This window comes from Balaenoptera borealis (assembly GCF_965194805.1).
Source record: "Balaenoptera borealis genome assembly, chromosome: 5".
Taxonomy (NCBI): Eukaryota; Metazoa; Chordata; class Mammalia; order Artiodactyla; family Balaenopteridae; genus Balaenoptera; species Balaenoptera borealis.
Genome location: NC_138862.1, coordinates 23,487,388 through 23,512,423, shown reverse-complemented (window position 1 = coordinate 23,512,423; position 25,036 = coordinate 23,487,388). Strand labels below are relative to the sequence as shown.

At 36.7% G+C, this 25,036-nt stretch overlaps 1 protein-coding gene across 4 annotated transcripts in view; it reads left to right on the top strand.

The window, feature by feature from the left end:
• NCAM2 (neural cell adhesion molecule 2) overlaps positions 1-25,036 on the top strand; it is a 494,475-nt gene that overhangs the window by 256,440 nt on the left and 212,999 nt on the right. For all 4 annotated transcript variants that reach the window (XM_082391901.1, XM_082391902.1, XM_082391904.1 and 1 more), the window contains exons 2-4: positions 15,240-15,314; positions 19,698-19,904; positions 21,827-21,970. In XM_082391901.1, the coding sequence (XP_082248027.1) occupies positions 15,240-15,314; positions 19,698-19,904; positions 21,827-21,970 (426 nt within the window). The remainder of the gene's footprint in view (positions 1-15,239; positions 15,315-19,697; positions 19,905-21,826; positions 21,971-25,036) is intronic.

Genomic DNA, 25,036 nt, shown 5'->3' with positions numbered 1-25,036 from the left:
GACAAGACTAAGCACCAAGGAAAAAAAAAACAAGGTTAGACTTTATTACCTAGATCCTATTTTTATTCCCTGGGAATTGTTAATGGGCTTTGCCAGTGACAAATCTCCCCTCTGTCTTTTATCCTGTTCTTCATTCTTGAGGGGCAAAGGTCTGTCTTCTGTAACTGTTCGCTGCTGATTTTAGGCCCGGTCCTAACCCCAGGTAGAGCAGCAGAACTTCTCCCCAGCTGCCTTTCGAAGCGTTTGGTTGTCTGCACACCTCAGCCCTAACTCTTCATCTCCCTGAGCGACCACCACTTGTCTAACCTTTTGGAGACAAAGGACACCAGACGATTTAGGAATTGCGGCCCAAATATTAGCAAGAATAATGGTCACATGTCAAATTTTTCCTAAAAATAAAGGTATCTAGGTCCTTTGCCTGCAGGGAAGTGCTCCCTGATGTCGAGGCTCACTGCCGGGGCTGAATCTCCCTGGTCACGCTTCTCTTGTTTTTTGGAAGGAAAGCTTCAGGTCAGAGAGAGGTTCACACAAGCAGTCAAGGGGGTCCCTTGTGCCAGGTTGTCTCTCTGGAGATTGGGGCTTGGAGGCCTCTTCCCTCGAGTGCGACGTGCCCACAGAGTGATCCCTGCAACCTCAGGGCAGAATGGGCGGTGAGGATCACCAGCTGGGGTCTGTTCCACGTAGGAGTGAATTGACCCTGCAGCTGCTGGTTTCCCGGGTTTTTAGGTGAGCTCAGTCTTCTGGCCGCAAGGGATGGAGGGCCAGGTTGGTGGGTGTGGGCAGCACCTGGTTACTGTATTCCGTGAGAGTTTCTCCTACCTGGAAGGCACACTTGAGTTGTTCCATTTCAAGGGGGCTCAGGTGTCCCATCTCTTGGGCTTGGGTAATGGGTCTACCACACATGAGTTCAAATGCACTGACCTTTAACTTATCTCTTGGAGCTAACTGCATGCAGAGCAGAGGAATAAGGAGTAAGTTAACCCACTTTTCTTGAGTCTCCTGGCATAACTTGCCTAAGGTTCATTTTAAAGTCTGATTGGATCTCTCTATTTTCTGATGATTGGGGTCTCCAGGCTGAGTGCAAGGTCTATTTTTTGCCCGGGGAACTTGCCATCCCTTTTGTCACTTGAGACTGGAATGCTAGGCCATTATCACTTTAGGGATCCTGGGAGCCCAAATCTGGGGATTATTTCTTTGAGTAATATTTTAGCCACTTGGGCTGCCATTTCAGTTCTAGTGGGAAACGCTTCTAACCGTGTCCCCCAGCACCAAGAGATACCTAAAACTGCCTGATGTTCTTGGCATGACAGTGAAATCAACCTGCCCGTCTTCCCCAGGATATGCCTCTCAGATCTGAATGGGCCTTATCTACGGGCCTCTGGTGGGGGGGTTCTGTGCAGATGGGGCATGTTTCACCTATCTGACTGATTATGCTTTTCATCCCAGGAGTTACTGTGACCTCAACTAACCAGTTATATTGGGCTTCCTTCCCATAGTGAGTTCCTTGATGAGCCTCCCTAATGGCTTGACAAGCTGCAGTTTGGGGAAAGAAGTATTACACATGTTCATTAATTAGTCACCCATGGCTTCCTAGATCTCGACTGAAGCCCCATTTCTGGACTTTGTCTAATTCTTCCTTTGTATAGACTAGGGAGTAATTGGATGGATCTGGCCTCTTAGTATGAGGGGTAATTGCCAAGTTACTTTGGACCACCCTTTTGGCAGTTGTGTTCCCTTTGTTGTTTTCCTTTATTACCTCTGCATTCCCTTTTTGATGACCCTTACAGTGAATCACTGACACTCTTTTTTTGGAAGCTGCACTGCTTCTAGGAGTTTTAGTATGTTTATGCCATGTTTCACCTGCTTATTCTCTGCAGTAACCATACCCCTTTCCTTCCAACTACCCCTGTGTGCATGTAGGATGGCATACACATACCAGGAATCTGGTATGTGTAAACATTTAAGATTTTCCCTGTCCAGAGCTTTAAGGCCAGCTGAGGGCTATAAGCTCCACCTTTTGGGCAGAAGTCCCTGTGGGCAAACTTTGTGCCTCTATGAGTTGGATTTAGGCAATTGCTACGTATCCTGCCAGCCTTTTCTCTCTCTCATAAAACTGGTCCTGTCTGTGAACAATTCCTCCTCAGCATTTTGGAGAGGCTCACTTGCTAGGTTAGGGCAATTGGAATAGATCATGTCTATGGTTTCTACACAGTGATGTTCCAGGGGTCCCATTTCTGTGGGTAGCAGGGTGGCAAAATTTAGCCTGTGACAGTTTTTTTATGGTAACCACTGGGCTGTCTAAAAGCTTAGCAGGAACTTGAATCAGCCATCTGCGGGAGAGCCATTCTGTTCCCTTAGAACTTACTTCCTCGTAAGTAAGTAAAGCCTCCTGGTGTGGAGTCCTTGCAGTGACTGGCTGACCAAATGTTAACTTTTCAGCCTCTTTTAGCAGAGTTGTAGTAGCTGCTACTGCCTGTAGGCAAGGAGGCCATCCCTTAGCATTTTGATCTAATTGTTTAGAGAAATAAGCAACCACCCAAGTAAGGGTCCCCGTTTTTGAGCTAATACCCCAAGGACGATTACCCTTCTCTCATGAATATAAAGGTCTAAGGATTTAGCTAAATCTGGGAGGGTTAGGAAAGGGGCATGAAGTAATGGCATTTTTAATTCTTGAAAGGTCATTTCACATTCTGAATTCCATTCAAAATTATCATCATTTTCCCTTTCAACTTTTCATATAGAGGCCTAGCTAGTTAGGGATATAGCAAATATATAGCAGATATAGCAAAACCAGATATAGCAAAACCTGGCCATCCCCAGGAAACCCATAAACTGTCTGCTAGTTTTAGGAGAGGCAAGGCTGCAAAAGGCTTCCTTCTTTTCCTGTGGTAGGCTTCTGTGACCTTCTGTGAGAATGAAGCCTAGGTGGGTCACCCTAGTTTGTGATATTTGGGCCTTTTCTTGGCCACCTTCTATCCTTTATCAGCTAGGTGGTTCAGAGTGGTTGCGTTACTTTCGTCAGAGGCCTCCTTAGTGAAGCTAGCAGTCAGAATGTCATCTACATACCGGAGGAGGGAAGCCTCCTCCAGGATGTAGATTTTTTTAGGTCGTCTCTAGCTAAAGTTTCCACAAAGACAACGGGGGTGTTTTTGAACCCTCGGGGGCAGGACTCTCCAGTGGTATTGTTAATGGAATACGGAAGAAGGCATCTTTTCAATTTAATACACATTACCGGGTCCTGGTGGACAGTAGAGTCCCAGCAAGGTATAGGAATTGGTAATTACTGAATGTATATTTTTGGTGGCTTCATTGACTGCCCTGAGGTCTTGTACCATCCAGTATTCCCCATCGGGTTTCTTTACGGGGAGAACGGGGGCATTACAGGATGATTGGCATGGTCCAGTAAGGGTGGTCAGTTAGGCCCTGTATAACAGAGGCAATGCCCACTAAGGCCTCTCAATGGAGAGCGTACTGTTTTCTGTTGGGCCATGGATGTCCAGGTTTTAGATGGACTGTCACAGGACTGGCTCCCATAGCTTGTTCCACCCATCCCTAGGCCCCGACTTTGAGATTTACTCCTGGCAGATCAACCTGCTCTGTCCTGGGAGGTTTGTCCTCAGCCATTAACATTATTATCTTGTGCTCCCCTTCTAGGGGAACAACAGTCTTCAGTCTGTCTCCTATTAGATGGATAGTAGCTCCCAATTATATAAGATACCCCTTCCTAGCAGGGGTATAGGACATGGGGAACGTGTGGGAAGGAATGGGTGAGAATGTGTTCATCCAATTTATATCATAATGGCTCTATGAATCACTGTTCTTAGACCTTCCCTGATACCCCCATAATTTTACAACTCTTGTGACTGAGTTTGCCTGATCTGGTGTTCAGTACCGGTTAAGTGGCAACAGTGTTGACTAAGAATTTGACGGGGTTTTTTCCTATGTCCAATGTCAGTCTGGGCTCCTTGGGGGTCAATTGGAGTTCCAGTTTAGGAGCCCCCGGCCCCATGATTCTTCATCTATTTGGACCATCTGCCCTTGCGGATAGTAACCAGGATCTGCCATTTCCATCCCCCTTTGAGGGAGTGAGGGCATTCTTCCTTGCAGTGTCCCTCTTGTTTACATATGGCACACTGATTGGGTCCTAATTTCCTTGGCTTGCTATCCCAGCGAGCCAGGGGTCACTCACTGGAGTCGAGAGTCTCCGTGGGTGTTTAGTTCAAATTCCCGTGTCAACCAGTTGATATTGGTGGGCAACAGCCACTAGGCGGGCTTGCCTCTGGGCCTTTTTATCCTCTGACTTTTCCTCCTCTACGTCTCACTTACTAAACACGTGGTAGGCAACCTCCACCAGGCAGGAGGTAAGGGTATCTGGCTGTATTTTCAGTTTCTGAAGTTTACATCTAATGTTGAGGGCAGTTTGGGAAATGAAATACCACCTCAGGATTGCATTCCCTTCCAATGACTAAGGCTCATTAGTATAGAATCGGAGGCATTCCCTGAGGCTCTCTAGGAATGCCGAAGGGTTTTCCATTGGTTGTGATTGATTGCCTTTTTCTTATTCCAACTGACAGGTTTCTTTCCTGCTGCCTGGATTCCCTTTAGGATCATATTTTTATAATTGGTCAGCCTCTATTTTCCACCCCTTTCTCCATTGTCTCAGTTGTTATCTGGGACTGCTTGATTATCTGGTCTGAAAATAGCATGACTTGCATTGTTTTTGTTCTCTTTGTCTGCTTCCTCTTGGGCTTGTAAAAGGATTATAGCCTTTTCTTCCCCCCTGTTAGGAGTACATTGAGGAGGCTCTGGATCTCAGCCCAGGTGGGGCCATGGGGCTGAAAGATTCCCCTAATCAGATTCAGGAACCCTTTGGATCTTCCCTCAACCCTTTATTATGACTTTTCTAGTTATACAGATCAGAAGTGGTAAATGGGACAGGTATCTGTGTGAACCCTTCTTCTCCATCGGGAACCTGCCTCACAAGGAGTATTTTCCTGGCAGGTTGTTGGACACTGGCTGGTAATGAGTGCCATTTCATATACTTACTGGACAGGGTTCTGGGAGAGGGGACTGGTATGGAAGGGACCCCTTGGGCCTGTGACCCAACTCGGGCTATATGAAGGAAATGGGTAGGGAGGGAACAGGAGGAGGAGTGTTAGGGAGGAGATCAAGAAGGTCATCAGGGGGCAGGCCAAGGACTGGTGGAAAGCTTAGTCTCCTTTGCTCTTATCTCAGTGGAGGAGAGCCCACATCCCTTTTAAAGGCCCGTGCTCTGATATAAGACCATAAAAAAACTAGACATAGGGAATTTCATCCCATTACTTTTGTCTCTGGCATAGCAGGTCCAATTGCAAAATGATGATATAATTTAGAGATCCAACTACTGAAGGGACAGTTGGAGTGATTTGTTGGCATGCAAACACTACAAAATTTGATCCAAATAGATTTTTGGTTTGGGAAATTTGGAGCCAGCATTAAACTGTTAATTGATGCGACCAAAAAAGGAGGCATCCAAGTGCCCAAACATTAGCCATCGTCCTGCTGAAGCTTGAGCATGTCTGTAGTCTAGTGGATGAGTGCAGGCAGAAGAGCCACAGTCAGTCCCATCTTGGTTGTCAAAAATTTATTACCAATCCCCTCCCCGAAACCTCCAATGAGTTGATCCCCAATAAGAGTCCTTCTTCTTGATGTTGCTTGTGCAAATAGAAGAGATCAAGTTTGGTTCAGAAGCAAAGGAAAGCTTTATTCTTTGATCAAAGAATGTAGAGGCATGAGCTCATGCTCTAGAGTACACACTCTTTGCAAAAGGCCGTTGATGGGGATGCTTTATAGGAGTCTTGTCAGCAGGGGAGGGGGTGGCATTCTTGCCTGTTGGGCACAGCTGTGTTGTGCAGGGCACTCCAGATCAAAGTGCTGGGTGCAGCATTTCTGCACAGGGTCTGCCAACTGAAGCGTCAGGTGCAGCAATTTCACACTGGGAATTCTGGTCTGAAGTGCCAGGTGCAAGCCTTCTGCACAGGGTACCCTATGAACAGGTGAAATTAGACTAAGCACAAAGGGAAAAAAAGGTTAGACTTCATTACACAGATTCTATTTTTATTTCCCAGGAATTGTTGTGGGCTTTGCCGCTGATATATAGTCCGGTGGAGAAACAGATGTGTGAACGAAATTGAGTATATGTTAATTGCTACTGGGAAATAGTACAGAAACTCAAAACAAACAACCTTCTTCAGTTTTACATTAATTTTAAGTAAAATAGCAATAAGTTGACTTGAACAAGGGAATATAAAGATTTTATAAATTGCATATATTTATATTTATATAATTGCATGTGAAGAATTTCTGCTTATTAAAAATTATAAAATACTTATTAACATATATCATTGTAATATTTTAAGTGCTCTAATAGAAAATACTGCAGGATTTTAGAAGACATTGAAGTGTGTGGGTTACTGCCTGGAGGAGGACTAATATAAGTCTTTAATAGAAAGTAATAAGCGTGCCCTTAGAGGAGAAAAAGGAGAAGGGCTCTATTGAATAAGAAAAAACAATTCAAAAAGAAATAGGAAAATAGAACCTATTTGCAAAGTTTCTTGATATTTAACTATTGTGTGTGTTTTGTTCTGATTTGATTTTTCTCCCATACTTGGAATGTGACAGTAAATAAAGTTGAATAAAGTCATGTCCAGCTTGTTAAATATCTTTCATGTCAAGTGTGAAAGTTTGGATTTTATCCTACACAATGGGAAATATATTGTACTACGAATGATAAACATGTTGGATTGTCACAACCCAGTGTTAACCACATTTAATGTGCACATGGAACTGTTGGGGGTCTTATTAAGTTATGGATTATGATTCAGTCAGTATGAAATAAAACCTGAGATCCTATATTATAAACAAATTCCTAATTGAGGTCAATGGTTTTGGACTGGCGACTGCATTCTACATAGCAATGCTTAGCACCTGGAAGCTACTTAAAATAGAAAACCTTAGGCCCTACATCAGATATATTGAATCGGGAGTTTCAGGAATGGGGCCAGAAGCAAATAAAAACAAAACACATGCATAAATAAACACACACACACACACACACACACACACAAACACACACACCCTCAGAATTTTCTGATAAACCCAATACCTGACCTTGTTCAATTTTACAGACTACTCACTATACCAGGCTAGTAGTGGTGAGAAATGAAACTAAAGCAATGAGGATGCAAAACAAAAGCAGATTTGAGAGATATTTAAAGGAAGAATGAGTTGAACTTTATGAGTTTTCTATTAATGAGAGGCGAGTGTGAGAGAACTTTGGATATTTCTGGTTTTTTCTGGCAAAATAGATTCAATAGATAATAATAGGATAATTTACAGTAAAGATTAAGCATGGGATAAGACAGCATATCATGAGTTTTAATATGCTGACTTTGATAAATAGAAAAGTTTGGTTTTTTTTTTTAAGTAAAGAGGCATAATAGTTATTAGCAAATATGTTTCTAGACCTCAAAAATGATGATAAGGAGATAATACACATACATACACATTCTGTCTATAATTAATATATAGAAGATGGAACGGTGGGCAAGTAGAAGCTGACTTATGTTTGAGGGCTTATAATAGCCCAGATTATACTGGGCATTATTATTTTTTTTTAATGAAGGGTATAGGAAGTAGTTAAGATCACAGACACTGGGCACAAATGGCTGGATTCAAATCTGACTTCACCATATACATTGGACGAGTGACCTTTAGTAAGTCCTGACACCATCATTTGCCTCAATTTTCTTATCTTTGTAATAGGAATGAAAATATATACTCAGTAGGACTGTTTAAGCATTAAATGAGACATTTTAGGTACACTGCTTAAACCAGTGCTCTGCACATAGAAAATAGTATTACATATGTGCTCACAGTAGAAGAAGGTATACAGAATTCCAAGAAAATAAAATAAGTAAAAGATTACTAAGAAACACAAATATTTAAGGTATATGTGGAAAAAGAGATGTAACCAAAAAGACTGAAATAGAAATACCATAATCAGAAAAGTGAGTCGAGAATAAATATGTAAGGGATCAAGGAATGGGACCAATAAAGAACAAAATAATCAGCAGTATCTCATCCTTTATTAAATCAAATAAAAAAAGAAATCTGAAAATTGTTATTGGATTTGAAAACTAGAAGTTTGTGGTTGACCTTAGGAATAGCAAGCTTGTTAGTTGAATGGAGAATAAAGAGTAACTTGTGATAGAATAAAAAATGGGGACCTGGAGTGTTCTTTTTTTCTATTTTTTCTTTCTTTTTTTTTTTTTTTTTTCCTTTTTTTTGGGGGGAAATAATGTAATGAAGCAAAGTAGAATATACCATAGTAATTTGAGAGACAAGAAACAGAAAGATGGTTTTTCTCTTTATATTATCTGTCTGTTCTGTTTTCTTTTTTGTTTGTCTCATTTATTATTACTATATTTTTTTAGGATGGGAAGCTGTAGTGTCTATAGCTTAACAGGAAGGAGTCAATAGAAAGAGAAGCATTAAGGAGGTAGACCAGTTGCTCTTAAAAGGACCCACGTGATCTAGCAACTGAGACATTTATTTTCCTAACTTCGTACAGGAAGATTGAAGACAATTGAGTTCAAATACGGAAAAAGTACAATGATGAAAAGGAATTACACTAAAATGTTTAACTTTGCCTTGATAAACTTAGGTGAAGCAATTTATTTAAAAAATAGTTTTTTTAAAAAAGTTATTTATTTATTTTTTTGGCTGCATTGGGTCTTCATTGTTGAGCGCGGGCTTTCTCTAGTTGCGGAGAGCAGGGGCTACTCTTCTTTGCAGTGTGTGGGCTTCTCATTGCGGTGGCTTCTCTTGTGGAGGAGCATTGGCTCTAGGCACGCGGGCTCAGTAGTTGTGGCTCGCAGGCTCTAGAGCGCAGGCTTAGTAGTTGTGGTGCACGGGCTTAGTTGCTCCAGGGCATTTGGGATCTTCCCGGACCAGGGCTTGAATCCATGTCCCTGCATTGGCAGGCAGATTCTTAACCACTGCACCACCAGGGAAGTCCCTAAAAAATAGTTTTGATCAAATCTTCACAGTCATCAGAGTTCCTAAAAGGTTTGATGACAGAGTATTTCTCTCTTAAATGTTCCAAAAGTTCTGAATTTTCTTGAACATTGTAGCAATTTAAAAAAAATCAATTAGATCACACATAGACTGTTTTAATATATGGACATGAAAATTTAATAATAAAAAAGTGAGTAATTAATAAATTATATACATAATTTTCTTGAAGTGGGTACAGTTTAAAAATGGGTACAGTTTTCAATGGAAAAATGAGGAAATCATATTCATTTGATATAATCAGTAATTTATAAGAACCTTTTATGAGTAAGACTCTTTGAGAGTTTTTATAATTATTAGATATCTTAGTTCTCTTAACTCCCTTGATGTGGAAGCCAAGGGAAAAATTTTCTTGCTTAATAAATGTTACAAATCATCCTACAAAAATAAATCAGTGCCTTAAGTTATCTGTGCATGTCTGTTAGAATTTTAAGTGAATTCAACTCTGCTTTGTGTCAGGCATGTAGTAGACTAATTAAGTTGTCAGTTTTAAAATTTCTGCAAGTGATAAACTGGCCATTTTAAATGCCACTGTTAAATGTTGTATCAAATTACAGTGGGCTCTCTAGGTCCCTTGATGGGACTTAGAAATGCCAATCACTTCATTCTATTTATATTCCTATAAATTAAGAAAGCCCCCTTTGAATATCTGCTATTTAATCTGCATGCTTACTTAAATTACAAATATTGATTTAAGCTTTGTTATGATAGAAGTTATCTTCGTTAAAATGTTGTCTATGTTCTATTTTGAGAAGTAATTTTCATTTATGATATAAATTATGGCTCCATATTTTTTCCTCTATTCCTGAAATTCTTTACGTTGGTGACGCTTGTTTCACTGAAGCAGAAAACCTTAACATCTTTGACTTTTTTCCCTTTTTCAGTAATGTTCTAATTGATCCAGAGATAACTCCTATTTTTACTTTTTTTGTTACATCCATTCCTACCTTTCCATGTTCTTTGCCACCAGCCAACTGAGATACTCATCATAACATACCCTAAATTTTCCCCTAAATTCAATTTGTCAGCCATCCTATCTTCTGACTAATCTTTACTAAATGCCAATTTTGTCATGTTGGTTTCTATTTATAAATAACTAATGGACAAAAATTTAAGTCCAGAAATTTTACCATGGCATTTGAGATCCTCCAATGTATTTTCAAAACTATTTCTCCAATTATATTACCAATATTCTACATGAGATCAACTTCATCTATATTGATCTACTAATTATTCCCTGAATACTCCTTGAACATTTTTGCCTTACCTGGGATGTCCACCAACATGCATTCCTTACCTGGAATATCGACCCTCTTTCTGTCCTTTTATTACAACATCTATTCCAACTTTTTTCTTCAAGTTTTATTGCCCTCTATGCAGCATTCTTGATCATAAATCTCATAATGGTCATAATTGATAAACATCATCTTGTTTTATCATTCTTCTTTTTATGTCATGTTGTTGCCTTACCAAATAAATTAGAAATACTTTGACATTAGGAATTGTAACTTATTATTTTTGTATACCATAGTATCTAAAAAGAGTGATTTAAAGATTTCATATATTCAATAAATACTTATTGATTTTGGTAAACAATTTTTAATTTACCCAACTCTACATTTAAGGTTATTATTACATACATTTCTTTGAGGATAGTTCAAAAAAGATAGATTTATCATGCCTCCAACTTTTCAGTCTATGGGTTTAAAATGATTTCTTACTTTAATGAGAATCTCTTGCAAAGATACTGACCAATCCCAATTCTAATACAAAAATATGATTTATTGATTGGTTTTAAGTAATGCCATCATTTAATCAATAATGTTGCTAATATCAAGTGACTCAATCTATATAACATTATATCCTTCTCAATTTTCCTCAAAGTTATTATATCTATTCCAAATACCTAAGAAGAGTAAAATATCAAAATTAGATTTTTCAGCATTAGTGAATGCCATTCTATTTTTCGAATTCCACCCAATCCTATATAGAAATTTTGATTAGAACTATTTAATATCTTTTTTTCTAAATGACGTAAAGGCCCCACATCACTCTCCACTTTCATTTGTTGTGCCTAAGTTGAAACATCAGAAATGAATGAGAGATTAACTGGATAGATATAAATATATCAGTCCTGCCCAGCTTTCTCTGAATACAACTTTTGGCATTAGAAAATTATTTCATTTTCTTCTGACATTTGGGTCCAAAATGAGTCTGTTGGAGGTGGCCACAGGTCAGGAATGATCACAAGAAATGATGTTAAATCACTAGAGCAATGATTAAGGCATGACCTTAGATTTTAGTTCTTCAAGTTTTTCCTAATATGCACATGTTTTAATGTATCTGTAGAGGTCACTTAGAGCAAATCTAGCCTTTGGGAAATGTATTAAGCTAGAGAATTATGTTTTCTTTTTATTATGTACTTTTAATCCCTGATTTATAGCCATGTGCCCTGACACCAAAATGCCCATAAAAATATGGTCTTGATTAATGGGTGAATTGATAGTTTGTACTGAATAAAAAATTTGCCAAGTATTTTAATATAAATTAACTAATTAATTTCAAGCTTAATTTCATTTTATTGCAATGAATGTAAGTTATTTATTATACCCATCAGCAAATCTGTGTAAAATTGTTCAGAACTGTATTTGACTTTTAAAATGCCTACATCTTTCAAGTTTTGTATTTTCTGTAAACTCCAAAGGTCAAAGGTGGGAATTACTTAAGTAATAATTGGTGGACATTTCTCAAAACCTCTGCTATCTTTAAATTCAATTTAAGTCAATGAAGTAATTCCAAAATTTTATATTGTCAATACTGTCAGTGTTCTGTACCTAGTGTACAATAAGCTCTTGGTAAGTGTTTGTTCACTATTCTGCCATGCATTTATATATTATCAGTTCAGGAGAAACAGAAGTGAGGGTGATGAGCTTTCACTTCTACAAATTTACATTTAAATATAGTAGAGAAGTGAATATCATTAACAACAATGTACGTTTCATTTGTTTAGTGAACATGTCTCTGGATCAAAGATATTTATTTGTTGATATTATAGATGGAACTATCCAAGAATGTTTTGTAAATTTATTGATATTTTAGTTTTATTTTGAAGATAGAATGTAGCCAGCGTTGGGGAGATGAAAGGGAGATGAAGGGAAAGGAAATATTTTGAGCAAATGCACATTGGTGAGGAAGTGTGAGTCAGTGGGGAAGCAGGGGATGATTAATTGTTGCTGTCTATAGCCACAAAAGCGTTAAGGAGTAATTGGAAATAAACTTGGAATAGTTAGTTTTCTTTCTATGAAAATGTGTATAATATTGATAATTAATTGGACAAAGCAAATGCACTTTGAAGATTTTTGAGTAGGCAGGTAAAATTAAACAGTTTTAGAAATGTATGCTTGCAGCAGCCTGAAAAATGCTCCCATGGGAAGAAATGTTGAAGAGATAAACGTCAGAAAAAGAAATATAGAATTTGATACATCACTATCTCAGATTAAAAGAAATATCTCAGGTTAAAATTAATGAGTGCATGTATTAGGGAAACAGTGTTGGAAATAAACAAGAATGCATACAAGTAATGTTTCAGAGGTTATATCCAAGACTTTGCAATTGATTGGTGATGAACAAAAATGGAATAGTGAACAGTGAGCAATTTTTGGTGGAAGGGGAAGGGTTTAGTTTGCACATGGAGGGTTTGAAATTAAAATATGCTATCCAACTGAATGCTAGTTGAGGATGAGAAGTTGCAGGATTAGACTTTGGGAAAGCACAGACTGAAGATCCAAAGAGAAAAGGAAGTTGATGCCATGAAATAAATGATGTCTTAAAGGAGAAAGTAAGAGGAGTGAAAAGAGAATGAGAAACTGAATCACAATTCCCTTTTTTCTTTCAACCATATAACCTCTTTTCTGCCTCTTTCCCTTCTATCCATAAGTATGAGTAAACTTTCCCCAATTTATAAAATCCCTGACCACATGCCCAGAATTGTGGATCCCCAAAACCCTGTACATCTTTACAGATTCAAGTTTCTTAAGAGGACAATCTCAAATTCCTTGACTTTTTCTGCAATTTGCCTCTATTGTCCTCATTACACTTAAATTAAGTTCATCAAGGGGATTAGTTACTTCTTAAAAAGTCCTCTTCTGTCAATTCTCACTAGAATTGACATTGTTTATAGTAGACACTCTTTTGTTTCTTCTAGTTTTCTCCTTATTCTTTCTAAATTCTTTGCTCTTTTTTACATGTTTCTCTCTGAAATATTAGACTTACTGGAACATTGTTTAAGCCCCTGTAATGTGCCAAGTACCCTCTGAGTGTTGATGAAATTATCAATAAAAATAGGACCAAGACCGACATGAAAGAAGATAGCCATGTAGCCCATCCTGTTTCTCAGGGAGGTTTCCAGAAAAAGAAGGAATTCATCAATCAAGTATGGGACTTTCAAGGAAATTTTTTTTTTTAACATCTTTATTGGAGTATAATTGCTTTACAATGGTGTGTTAGTTTCTGCTTTATAACAAAGTGAATCAGTTATACATATACATATGTTCCCATATCCCTTCCCTCTTGCGTCTCCCTCCCTCCCATTCAAGGAAATATTTTAAAGAGCTTAAATAGCATGTTTGACAAGTTTTTCTTGAGAAATATTTTCTTCTGTTCTCATATTTTTTGATTTCACATTTTATTTCTTTAAACATTGTCAACATAGCTATGTTACATTCTTAGTCTAATTCCCTGTTTTGAAATGTCATGGGTCTATTTCTCCTCTAGGTTATTTCAACTAATTCTTGCTCACAGTGCCTTATTTCACCATGTATTTTATAATGTCAGAATGGGAGTTTAGGTTAAAGAGAGGTTCATTTATGAAAATCTTGGGGAGTCTGGACCTATTACATAGCTCTTCTGAAGGGATTTTATGTTTGCTTCTGCCACTTAGCTGTGAGCCCTACATGTGAGAGTGCTTTTTAATTTAATTTTCAGCTTGGGGTTTCCCAAGGAACATGTATCTACAATTTTAAAATCCCAAACCTGGGGTATGGCAGAACCATGATTAACCTATTTAAGAAGAAACATTTGTCCTTTACACAGGCCAGAAAAGACAACTCTCCTTGTCATTCCCTTTTGTCAGTAGGCTAATTTATTCTATACCCTTCTTATACTAAGAGTGAATCTTATCCTGGTCTAGTGTTTGGTGGTATTCTGTAGCATCTCCTCTTCTAGCCAAGCTTGGATCCATTCTCTGCAATCTGTGAGGCTTTCAGTTACTATGATCCACAAATTCCCAGTGTAGGCTTGTACTCTAGTTTTTAGATTTTTCTTCATTTTTTTTTCCCTTGAGGCACCATTACTTTCCTGAAAGGTTAGCTATGTATTTTGTGGGGAAAAGGATGGTGGAACAGGGTTTTGGGGAGTGGTAACACTATCTTGTCCACCATATTATTCGAAACATAAGTCTTTTAATTTATGTTAAAACATAACTTTAATTATCTTCTAAAGTTTTAGGATATTCGACTGTTTTATTTCAAATTTGACAGCAAACATTTTGAACATCTCCTCTATTTTATGGCCATTGCCCTGGTTACTTCACTTAACTTATTTATCTTGTGGAAAAAAAATGCTTATTCCCCTTTCCTTATGTAGTACTCCCTCTCTTCCCTGTGTTTGTCTCCTTTCATGGAAATATTTTAGTAGGTAGTCAAAAAGTATTTGACTTAAATTTTTAATTGTTATAATAACAGTGTAGGATTTACTCTTTTTAAGCAAGTTTACAAAATTTAAGCAAAAGTTTTATGTAGCTATTGTCCAATCTGGTAGTACACAGAATGTCTAGCCTGTGAATATGGAACAGCTGTCTGAGTTGGAATTTTCTCATTTTCTTAACTAAAAATTTCAACATAGCTTGAATAAGTCCTGTATTTGGTCTATTTGTAAGGTGCATAATAATATAATGTATATAATTTGTTAAATTGTATTTTACAAAACTTTCATTTCTCTTTACAGGTAATAAAAGCATAAGAGGGTAAATAATTGCTATTTCAATCATGTGGTATAGACACCATGTATTAAAATCTTAGCATCCATGTTTAAAACCATAATTAATTTTACTCAAATATTTTTTTCAGCTCTTCTTCAAGTGACAATTTCACTTAGCAAAGTAGAGCTTAGTGTGGGCGAATCTAAATTCTTCACATGTACAGGTATGTATTTCTACAAATATTTTCAGATAACTTGTTTCATTCTTTATTAATATAATATATTGATTAAATTTAAGTGGTTAAATGTCAATTCTCTAGAAATAAAATTGTATATTATCATTGGGCTTATAATGATTAGAAAAGTGTTGATGAACATATTTTACATATTAAACAGTATGAATTTTATTTGTTGCTTTCAAGTTACTAATTTTGACTGCTAAATAAACTAGATTATTTATTTTGAAAATAACTTATCAAATATAATGTATGCATGATAACTTTTACATCAATTTAAATATTATTTCTATCTAAATAGTAACCTTAGGATGAATGTAAATGTTATAATTGAACCATTTTCATAAATATGCTCTGAATAAGTTAGATATGGCACCTTGCATTATAGTTTCACTTCATTGAAAAGTTTAGGACAAAGCATATCATATCCTTCCTTATGAAAAGTGACCTTTAAAAGTAGATATTTAGGGCTTCCCTTGTGGCGCAGTGGTTGAGAGTCTGCCTGCCAATGCAGGGGACGCGGGTTCGAGCCCTGGTCTGGGAAGATCCCACATGCCGCAGAGCAACTGGGCCCGTGGGCCACAACTACTGAGCCTGCGAGTCTGGAGCCTGTGCTCCGCAACAAGAGAGGCCGCGATAGTGAGAGGCCCGTGCACGGCGATGAAGAGTGGACCCTGCTCGCCGCAACTAGAGAAAGCCCTCGCATAGAAACGAAGTACCAACACAGCCAAAATAAATAAAAAAAAAAAAAAAAAAAAAGAAAAGTAGATATTTAGGGCTTCCCTGGTGGCTCAGTGGTTGAGAGTCTGCCTGCCAATGCAGGGGACACGGGTTTGAGCCCTGGTCTGGGAAGATCCCACATGCCGCGAAGCAACTAAGCCCGTGAGCCACAATTACTGAGCCTGCGCGTCTGAGCCTGTGCTCCGCAACAAGAGGGGCCACAACAGTGAGAGACCCGCGCATCGCAATGAAGAGTGGCCCCCGCTTGCCGCAACTGGAGAAAGCCCTCGCACAGAAACGAAGACCCAACACAGCCATAAATAAATAAATAAATAAAAATTTAAAAAAAAAACTAAAAAAAAAAAAAAAAGTAGATATTTAATCAGAAAAGGTTTTGCAAGATTTTTGTGACTATTAGAAGTATTATATATCATAATGCCTATGGGAAATTATTATGGACCTCATCTAGTTTAATCATGCACATGTAGAATTCTTCTAGAAGATATTAACTACTTAAGCAACAAATTCCTATTCAACATATTGTAAAACTCACAAATGAGCACATTCTACTGCTATTTAGATTGATCGTATTCATTTTCATGCATACGTCTTCATATATAAAGTTTTTTCAAATATTCATTAGTGCCAAAATTTAAATTCATCATATTCATTTTCATGCCTATAAGCCTTCATATATAAAGTTTCAAAAGTGTTCATTTAGTGTCAAAATTGCTTTTTAGTATATTTTAAAATTGTTTCCATTCCTGATTATACTTTAGCAATTCAAAACTGGATTAAATAGGCATTTCTGACATAAAATGCATTATAAAAGTTGTCTTCAGAATGGCATGGCTTATTTAAATTATTATGACAATTAAAAAAATAGAAGCAGTTATAATAACATATCTAAAAATAATATCAGATAATATGAACAACTAATTGAGGCCATGATTCTTCACATATTTGCCTTCTTAATAAAGGTCTGAATTGATAGGTCTTGTTGACACATGTTTTTATATATTGGCAAATGTAAAAGCAGAGAGTAGGGGCGAGACTGGTTCAACATCATTTACTATGTCAGCACAGCTTTGACATAAGAATATAGTTCATTGTTTCTAAACCTTATCCATATTTTATATGCACAAATGCACACATGCACACACGCAGCTCAATTAAATCACAAGATCACAGAATAATGAAATAGTTCAAAAATGAATTGAAAAATAAAATAAAATTGTATTATTTTCTTGGATTTGCATTATCTTTGTGATATAAATTATATGATGTATGTAATTCATAAGGTCAAATTAAGACGTAATTTAAATGTACGAATTAACGTCATTCAGTGGTACTGAGTTTTGCTCTTAATAATAAGGCAAAACAATTAAACATTTTTTTCCTTTTATATAAAGACGTATAATCAAGAGCTGTACTGTTGTCATGGAAGTGGCCTTATTTATCTTAAATACAGTAGTAAAACAAAAATCTAAAAATAAAGATGTGGGAAACCAATGCAGATCAAAACGCTTGCATGTACTTTTCTATCACAATGGTGACTGTGTTGATATGATTCTAAAGTTTCCTGAACATAGACATCTAAAACTCAATAAAATAAATATGTCTTAAAATTCAACTAGAAGTTAGTCATGTTACTGACCTGGGTTCTTGGACTCTTTAATCAATAGAAATTGGTAAGAGGCCAGAGGGGGAATTCAGGCAGGGTTTTGTAGGGACTCTTGATGCAGCACAAGGGAGTGAAAACAAGTAACAAGTTCCCTTGCTCGCTCCCTGAGGTGGAGTGAGCTGGTCCCTTAAATGGGATGAGGGTAATGGTGGATCAGTGGGTCCAGCTGGCCGGCTGGCTTAGGTGGTCTGTCCACCCCCTTGGTGGTGCTTTGTGCAGGAATCATGCGTAGTACCATGCTTTGGCTCCCAGCACCTCAGATGTAGCAGTTGGGTTTTGGCCTTTTTGTATCTTATTCATAATTTGTCCCAGCTGGACATGCTTGCAGTTATTTTTAGTCCCTTATAGTTTCTTTGTATATTGTTGCTCCAGGAGAGGTTTGTTCAGGTGCAAGCTCTGCAGAAAAGTGTCCCAGGTCCCAGGATCCAGCCTAGTTCAGTCATACCCTCACAGAACTAAATAAGAATGTGTCATGTATAGCAAATGAATTTTTATATTACATTTTCAAGAAAATAAGTTTAATGCTACTTATTAATTAATCCAATAGCCCAGTCTTATCAGTAAAACAATATGCAAAGCTTTATTGGAAATTATTATTTGAGTTGCCAGAAAAAAGAGAATTATGACTGCTCTATGAAAATACAGAATAAACTCTCCATGAAATTTTATTCCATATCATTAAGAGTGAAAATGTCCAAAATATTTCACAGAATATCCTGTATAATTTACTGTATAAAGTGAGGTTTTCTATTGCTGAAACTTAAAGTAATGCACATTTAAATTATTCTTTTGTAACTTCTCGATAGAGGAGGGAATTAAAACAAATACCTCCCCCAAAAGAGTTATCCTGTAACTACTATGGTTTTATGGTTCTGTTCAGAAAAACTGAAGATAACATAACTAAGATTCATTTACGATTTAACTAAACTTCTTTCATACCTTTTCCTCCGTCATGTCTAATTTGATATAGGAAGGAGGACAATTTGTTTCTAAAGCCATATCTTGGGGGAAAAAAAAAAATGAGAAGGAGTAATCTTCTTCAAAAAGGTCCTGAAGATGTTATTTAACTTTATGCATTTTCTCCTGATACTCTTGAGTTAATAGTGTATGCTGCTTCCACAAATTATCTCTCAAGTAATTAGGTGAAATACATCCTTTTGGTGACTAAAAGCAAACATGGGAAGCTTCAGCTTTTATGAAGAGGATAATAACCTAGATTCTGAATTGGAAAACTTAAATAAATGTTTACCCTGTAATGATTTGGTTGTAATTGCCTAGCACTATAAGTATCATTTCAATGCATTCTAATTATCATATGATTAAAGAGTTAACAGTTTTAGATTAAAATGGTGTAACTACTCATTTCAGTTGGGAAAAGAGAAGATTAGGGCTCCATTTAAAAAATAGTCATTGGCCTTATCTATACAAGTTTAACAACTTGGGAAATTAATTCAAAATTCTGTATTAACAAAAGCCAAAGTTTATTTCATAAATGATTTACGTTTTCATGAGCTCTGCTGTATCAGGGAAAAAAGTGCTATTTCCTGACCCTAGCAAAAAGAATTGAGCAGGCGAAATTACATTAGTAATCGTGTTTCTGTTTAGATTATGCCTATTAAGTGGAATTAATGTTGGACTCAGTTGCCAAGGCAGTTTCAGTACTTGTGTAGTAATAATCCATAGATTTCCGTGGTAAAGTTTACACTATCATAGCTTAAGTACCATACTGGAAGTTTCCTCTGGGTTTTGTTACTCAAACGAGATTGAAACCTCAATGTTGGATAAATAAGGATAACATGTGTGCTAGCATTTGTGTTTACTTTCGATTTTGTAAGATTTTCAGACTTCCAGTCTTCCATTTACATTTTTTTCTAAATTGTTAAAGTTGTTACACGATAGTAAATGCAAGTGTCAAAACAAACACTTGAAACATATTTTCAAAATTTCTTTTCCATGGCTCTTTGCAGCAATTGGTGAACCTGAGAGTATAGATTGGTATAATCCTCAAGGAGAGAAGATAATTTCAACACAGAGGGTATCAGTGCAAAAGGAAGGTATTAGATCACGATTAACCATCTACAACGCAAATATAGAAGATGCAGGGATATATCGTTGTCAAGCAACAGATGCCAAAGGACAGACACAAGAAGCCACAGTTGTTTTGGAAATTTACCGTAAGTCATGTATTTATAAGTTTTATTGATTGAAATTATACGTTCTTATAAAAAATTCAAATTAAAATGTACTTAACAATAGAAACTAACACTCATTAAGAACTAACTATGTGATGGACAATGTGCTAAGACCTTTACAGATATCAGCTTATTTCTATTTTACCACAGTACATCTCTAAAATAAAATCGATAATAGGTTATAGTGGATTATAAATACATAGATGGAGCCAATTCTGTTGGTTAAATAATATAGATGAAAATGTTTTAGTTTTTTGACACCATTAAGAATCTGTTGGGTAAATAGAAATCAGTACTTTATTTAGTGATATAAAATTTATTGGGAGTGCTTTTTTTCACTTTCAAAAAAAGATCATGACTAGAACAAATAAAATTACCTATGTGATAACAGCTACCAATCTAGAATGAGAGCTGGGGAAGGGTCAGCTGACAGGCTTTAGACAGAATAAAAACTGAAAACTCATCTAATGAAGAATAATATCTAACCAGATTCTTCAACTCCAGGCATTTTTAGTAGCAAGGTTTTCTACACTTACACTTCATTTTACGACTTGTGATTGATTGCTTCCTACATTCCTTTCCAACTTCTCACTTTTAGGAATTGTTAACCTGTTTAGGAACACTGAAGCTCATCGACTCCCAGGGTTTGAAACCAGGCTCTATCACTTACACCTGTGGCCTTGAGCAATCGCATAACCTGTTTCAATTTCCTCGTCTATAAAATAGATGTAATTGTAGTACCTACATCATACATAGAGTTGCTTTGAGGACTACATTAACTCATGCATAAAGTGCTTAGAACTTTGCCTTACAATTAATTTGTGGTAGTTAGCATTTCTACCACTGAAAAATTATTAAAATTTTAGAATACTAGCTCATAAGACATCTCTTCCTTATAGCTTTGTTTTTGTTATTCTAGAAATAGCATACGGGGAAAAAAGGAAGCAGTACCAGAGCAAGACTTCCTCTTAGATGAGTGGGGCAATCTGTTGGAGTACTGTTGCCCTCATTTTTCCTGATTTGACCTTTTTTTCCCCCTCCTGTTAGTATCTAAGCTCCTCAAGGAAAGATGTTTTACTTATTTATATGACCATTTACTGTACCAATTTCATAAATAACAAAGAATTAAGTTGAAATAATCATTTCATAGACTAGTATCTGGAAAGAAGTGTCCTTTGAAATGATACAAAGGAAGATCCCTAGTGCTTTATTTGTGAAGGTAAAAAAATGTTTCTTCTTAGCAAGAGCAATGAATTACTTTTGTGAAAATTTCTCATCAAGCATAAATATCCATATTCATGCATTCATTCAATACACTTATTGTATGTCTACTGCATGGCAGACAATATTCTAATTCCTAAAGACATTAGTGACTAAAACAGAAAATATCACTGGCCACTTGGTGCTAACATTTTAGTGGGTAGAGACAGACAAAAAATAAGCTAAAACTAATGCTTAAATGCTAGATATATGCTATAGAATTCTATAGGAAAGAAATTAAGTTTAGAGACGTAGGGAGATGGCTATTTTGTATGTGGAGGTTGGGCAGAAATTTAAAGGAATTTAAGAGAGTGCAAATGCCCCAGAATGAGAACAAATCTGGAGTGTTCAAGGAACTGCCTGAAGCAGCAACTAGGAGGAGAGAAGAAAAACTGGGATCAGAATTGTGGGGCAGACTCCAGTTCATACAGGACCTAGTGTGGCATTGTAAGGACTTTGGATTTTATTCTCAGTGAGATGGAATTTATTGGGTAGGAGAATTAGATTATCTGGTTTAAGGTTTTAAAGGATCTAGATTTACCTAATTATTTTATTACAGCATCAATAAACATGGATTCTGAAATATGCTATTGGGAGAAATAAGCAATAATACTTGTATGGTTTGTTTTACTTTCTTGATGCAGAAAAACTCACTTTCAGAGAAGTCGTATCTCCTCAAGAGTTCAAACAAGGAGAGAATGCAGAAGTGGTTTGCCGAGTCAGCAGTTCGCCTGCACCTGTTGTCAGCTGGTTGTATCATAATGAGGAAGTCACCGCTATTTCCGACAGTTAGTATTTTGGTAACTCTCTAAGTTATATGTTCTAACAATACTGCAATTTTTTAAAAGACTGAATCTACCTGAGTAAATATAGCAATTAGATTGTTTGACCCTAAACCTCAAACGACTGTTTTGAGAACCCCAAAGCTCTAAACTAGAGGTTGGCAAACTGTGGCCCTCAGGCTAAATTCAGCTCCTCTGCTGCTTTTCTAAGGTGTTATGAAAATTCAGCCAAACCCATTTGTTACATATTGTCTATGGCTACTTTGGGAACAAAGCTGAACAGCTGTGACACAGATGGTTTGTCCTACAAAGCCTACAATAGTTATTTTTTGGAGCTTACAGAAAAAAGTTTGCTGACTCCTGCTCTAGATCAAGAAAAAATTATATACAAACAGTTCAAGGATACCAAACAAATAAAGGAATCAATCCTGGTCTATTGAAATTCTGCATATTATAATTCAAACGTAATCCCATGGGTTTATTATGTGTAAACTTATAATAATATCTATATGAATCCTACTTATTTTTCTGTCACTGTTCTTTCAAAGATACCTACATATTCTAAATATTATGATAAGAAGAATATGGATAATAGAAAGAAGAGTACATTCATTTCAATTGTCTGCATGATTTTGATTCAGACTGAGCTAAAATTCCAGAATAAAATGACATCTGAAATTGATGCATGATTTGCTTACATTATGCTACTTTATCATTGTGAATTGGGAGCATTTTCGATTTAGAATATTTTTCATTGCACTTGCATTGCAGAGAGGTACAAAATAACTGAATCTTTTAAAATACTTTCTATCTTGGATGATTTTGTTTTGTGTTTCTAAGAGATGAAACTTCTACAACATAAAGGAGAGAAGGCAGAGAGTTTCTGTTTTTGAATATGTACAGAGAACGTATCATGATCATGATAGTAAATTTGTTTTTAACTTTGAGAGAATTTTTCTGGACTTGGCATTTTCACTGCTTGTCAGTTATTGACTAAAACTCTGTTTTCTATTATAGTAAGTTAATGAGATATAATACTTTATTTCCAGATAACTGCTTTAGATTTTACTAATAAATTTCATGAGTAAATTGTGCAGTATATTTTCTGCTTTCTTCCCCTCAATAATAAAGAAAAAGCAATTCTTTCATAGCAGTTAAATGACAATGTCTAAACACTTTCAGATTATCTAATCTTAGGCTTCAAGTGTACATCTGGTTTACTGTAAACCATAATTACAAGATGGTTTTGAAATGAGTTTTATTTATTTATTTATTTATTTATTTATGGCTGTGTTGGGTCTTCGTTTCTGTGCGAGGGCTTTCTCTAGTTACGGCAAGCGGGGTCCACTCTTCATCGCAGTGCGCGGGCCTCTCACTGTCGCGGCCTCTCTTGTTGCGGTGCACAGGCTCCAAGCGCGTAGGCTCAGTAGTTGTGGCTCACGTGCCCAGCTGCTCCGTGGCATGTGGGATATTCCCAGCCCAGGGCTCGAACCCGTGTCCCCTGCATTGGCAGGCAGATTCTCAACCACTGCACCACCAGGGAAGCCCGAGTTTCATTTTTTAAAAGACAGTTAAATCGATGCTGACTGTAGGCCTCTGGGCAGAGAGTGTGAGCAGCAGGGACTGGCAAGGTCTTGACTGAACGGGCCCAGGGCACCGATCAGCATCTCCATCTTCCCAGAGCAGGTGATCCCTCCAGTTAAGTAGCCAGATGGAATTCAAGCCTAAAGACAGTTCATTCATTGGCATCCATGGACACTGGAGGTTGCCCTATAATATCTACTTTTTGTAATTTATTTGGGGATAAAATCTAATGATTGTCTGATAAAAAAAAAACAAACAAACAGTTAAATCCTCAAAGCAAACACTCATGGTCAAGTACAGTGCTGATGGAGGAGTGATGCTTCTGTGCTACAGCTTACACATTTTCCCAGCATCCCAGGATGAAATGCTGTGAAGCTGGAATTCCATTAAGGCTCTACTCTTTCCTTGTCCCTAAAGCCTCAAACAGCTTTTCTAACTGCTCTGTACCTAATTCGGATTCTTCATCTGTAAACAGTAAATTACTATATGCATTTTGAACAATGGTTTGAGTTTTAAGTAAGATAGTCTCATAAATATTTGTTAAGTGAATGAATAAAATATTTGACTATATATCGGATTCTCAATAAATAACATTTATTTTTCTTGTTCCTTCTCATTGGGTTTTTAATTCATGGGGATCAGTTAAACATAGAAACTTAACGCTGAGTTGCAGGGAAGGCAAAATAGAATTTTTTAAAAAGGATGTAAAATTTGTTCTGACTTTGGGATATAAAGGATGTAGGGGAATTGTGAAGATGAACAAACTTTTCTAACCTTCTAATATTTGAGACACTTGCCACATACTTCATTATCAAACACTTTTTTACATTCATAACAGATTTATAAGAAGTAATATTCTTCAGATTTTTATACCTTATGTGATCCTTTCATTAAAACTAATGAAATAAGATTAGGTTTACAACCATGAAAGGAACATATATGGGGATTTAGAATAATGCAGTGTGTACAGATAACTTTCTGAAGCCTTAGTGTGGCACAGGAATAAAGTTTAAAGTCTCCATATGAAACAATGAAGGTTTGGAAATGTCCATCTTATTAACCATGCTTTTGGTAGCAGCTGTGTGACAAATATGCAGAATTAATGTTCCCACAGACTACTCAAAGTGGAGGTTTACCATGCTGTTTGTTGAAAGGAAATCCATATGCTAAAGAATCCAAGTATTTAGGGAGTAAAGGTGACATTTTGTTATAAAAGTTGAATATCCTGACTTTAATCTCAACCCTGATGGAAAGATATGCTATTGCAGTTGCCCATTCTACCTCAGCCATTTTGAAAGTTATCTCTGAAACTTCCTAAATGTTTTGAGCATTTTCTAATGAAGTACCCTTTTGGCATCAAAAACTATGGATAAAATCTTCTTGTTCAATAAAATTTGTATGAAATCTACTTCCAGTATAAAAAGTCATTCAACAATTATTGAACATTTAGTATATTTCATCTAGTGTACTAGAAGGTGGTGATTCATG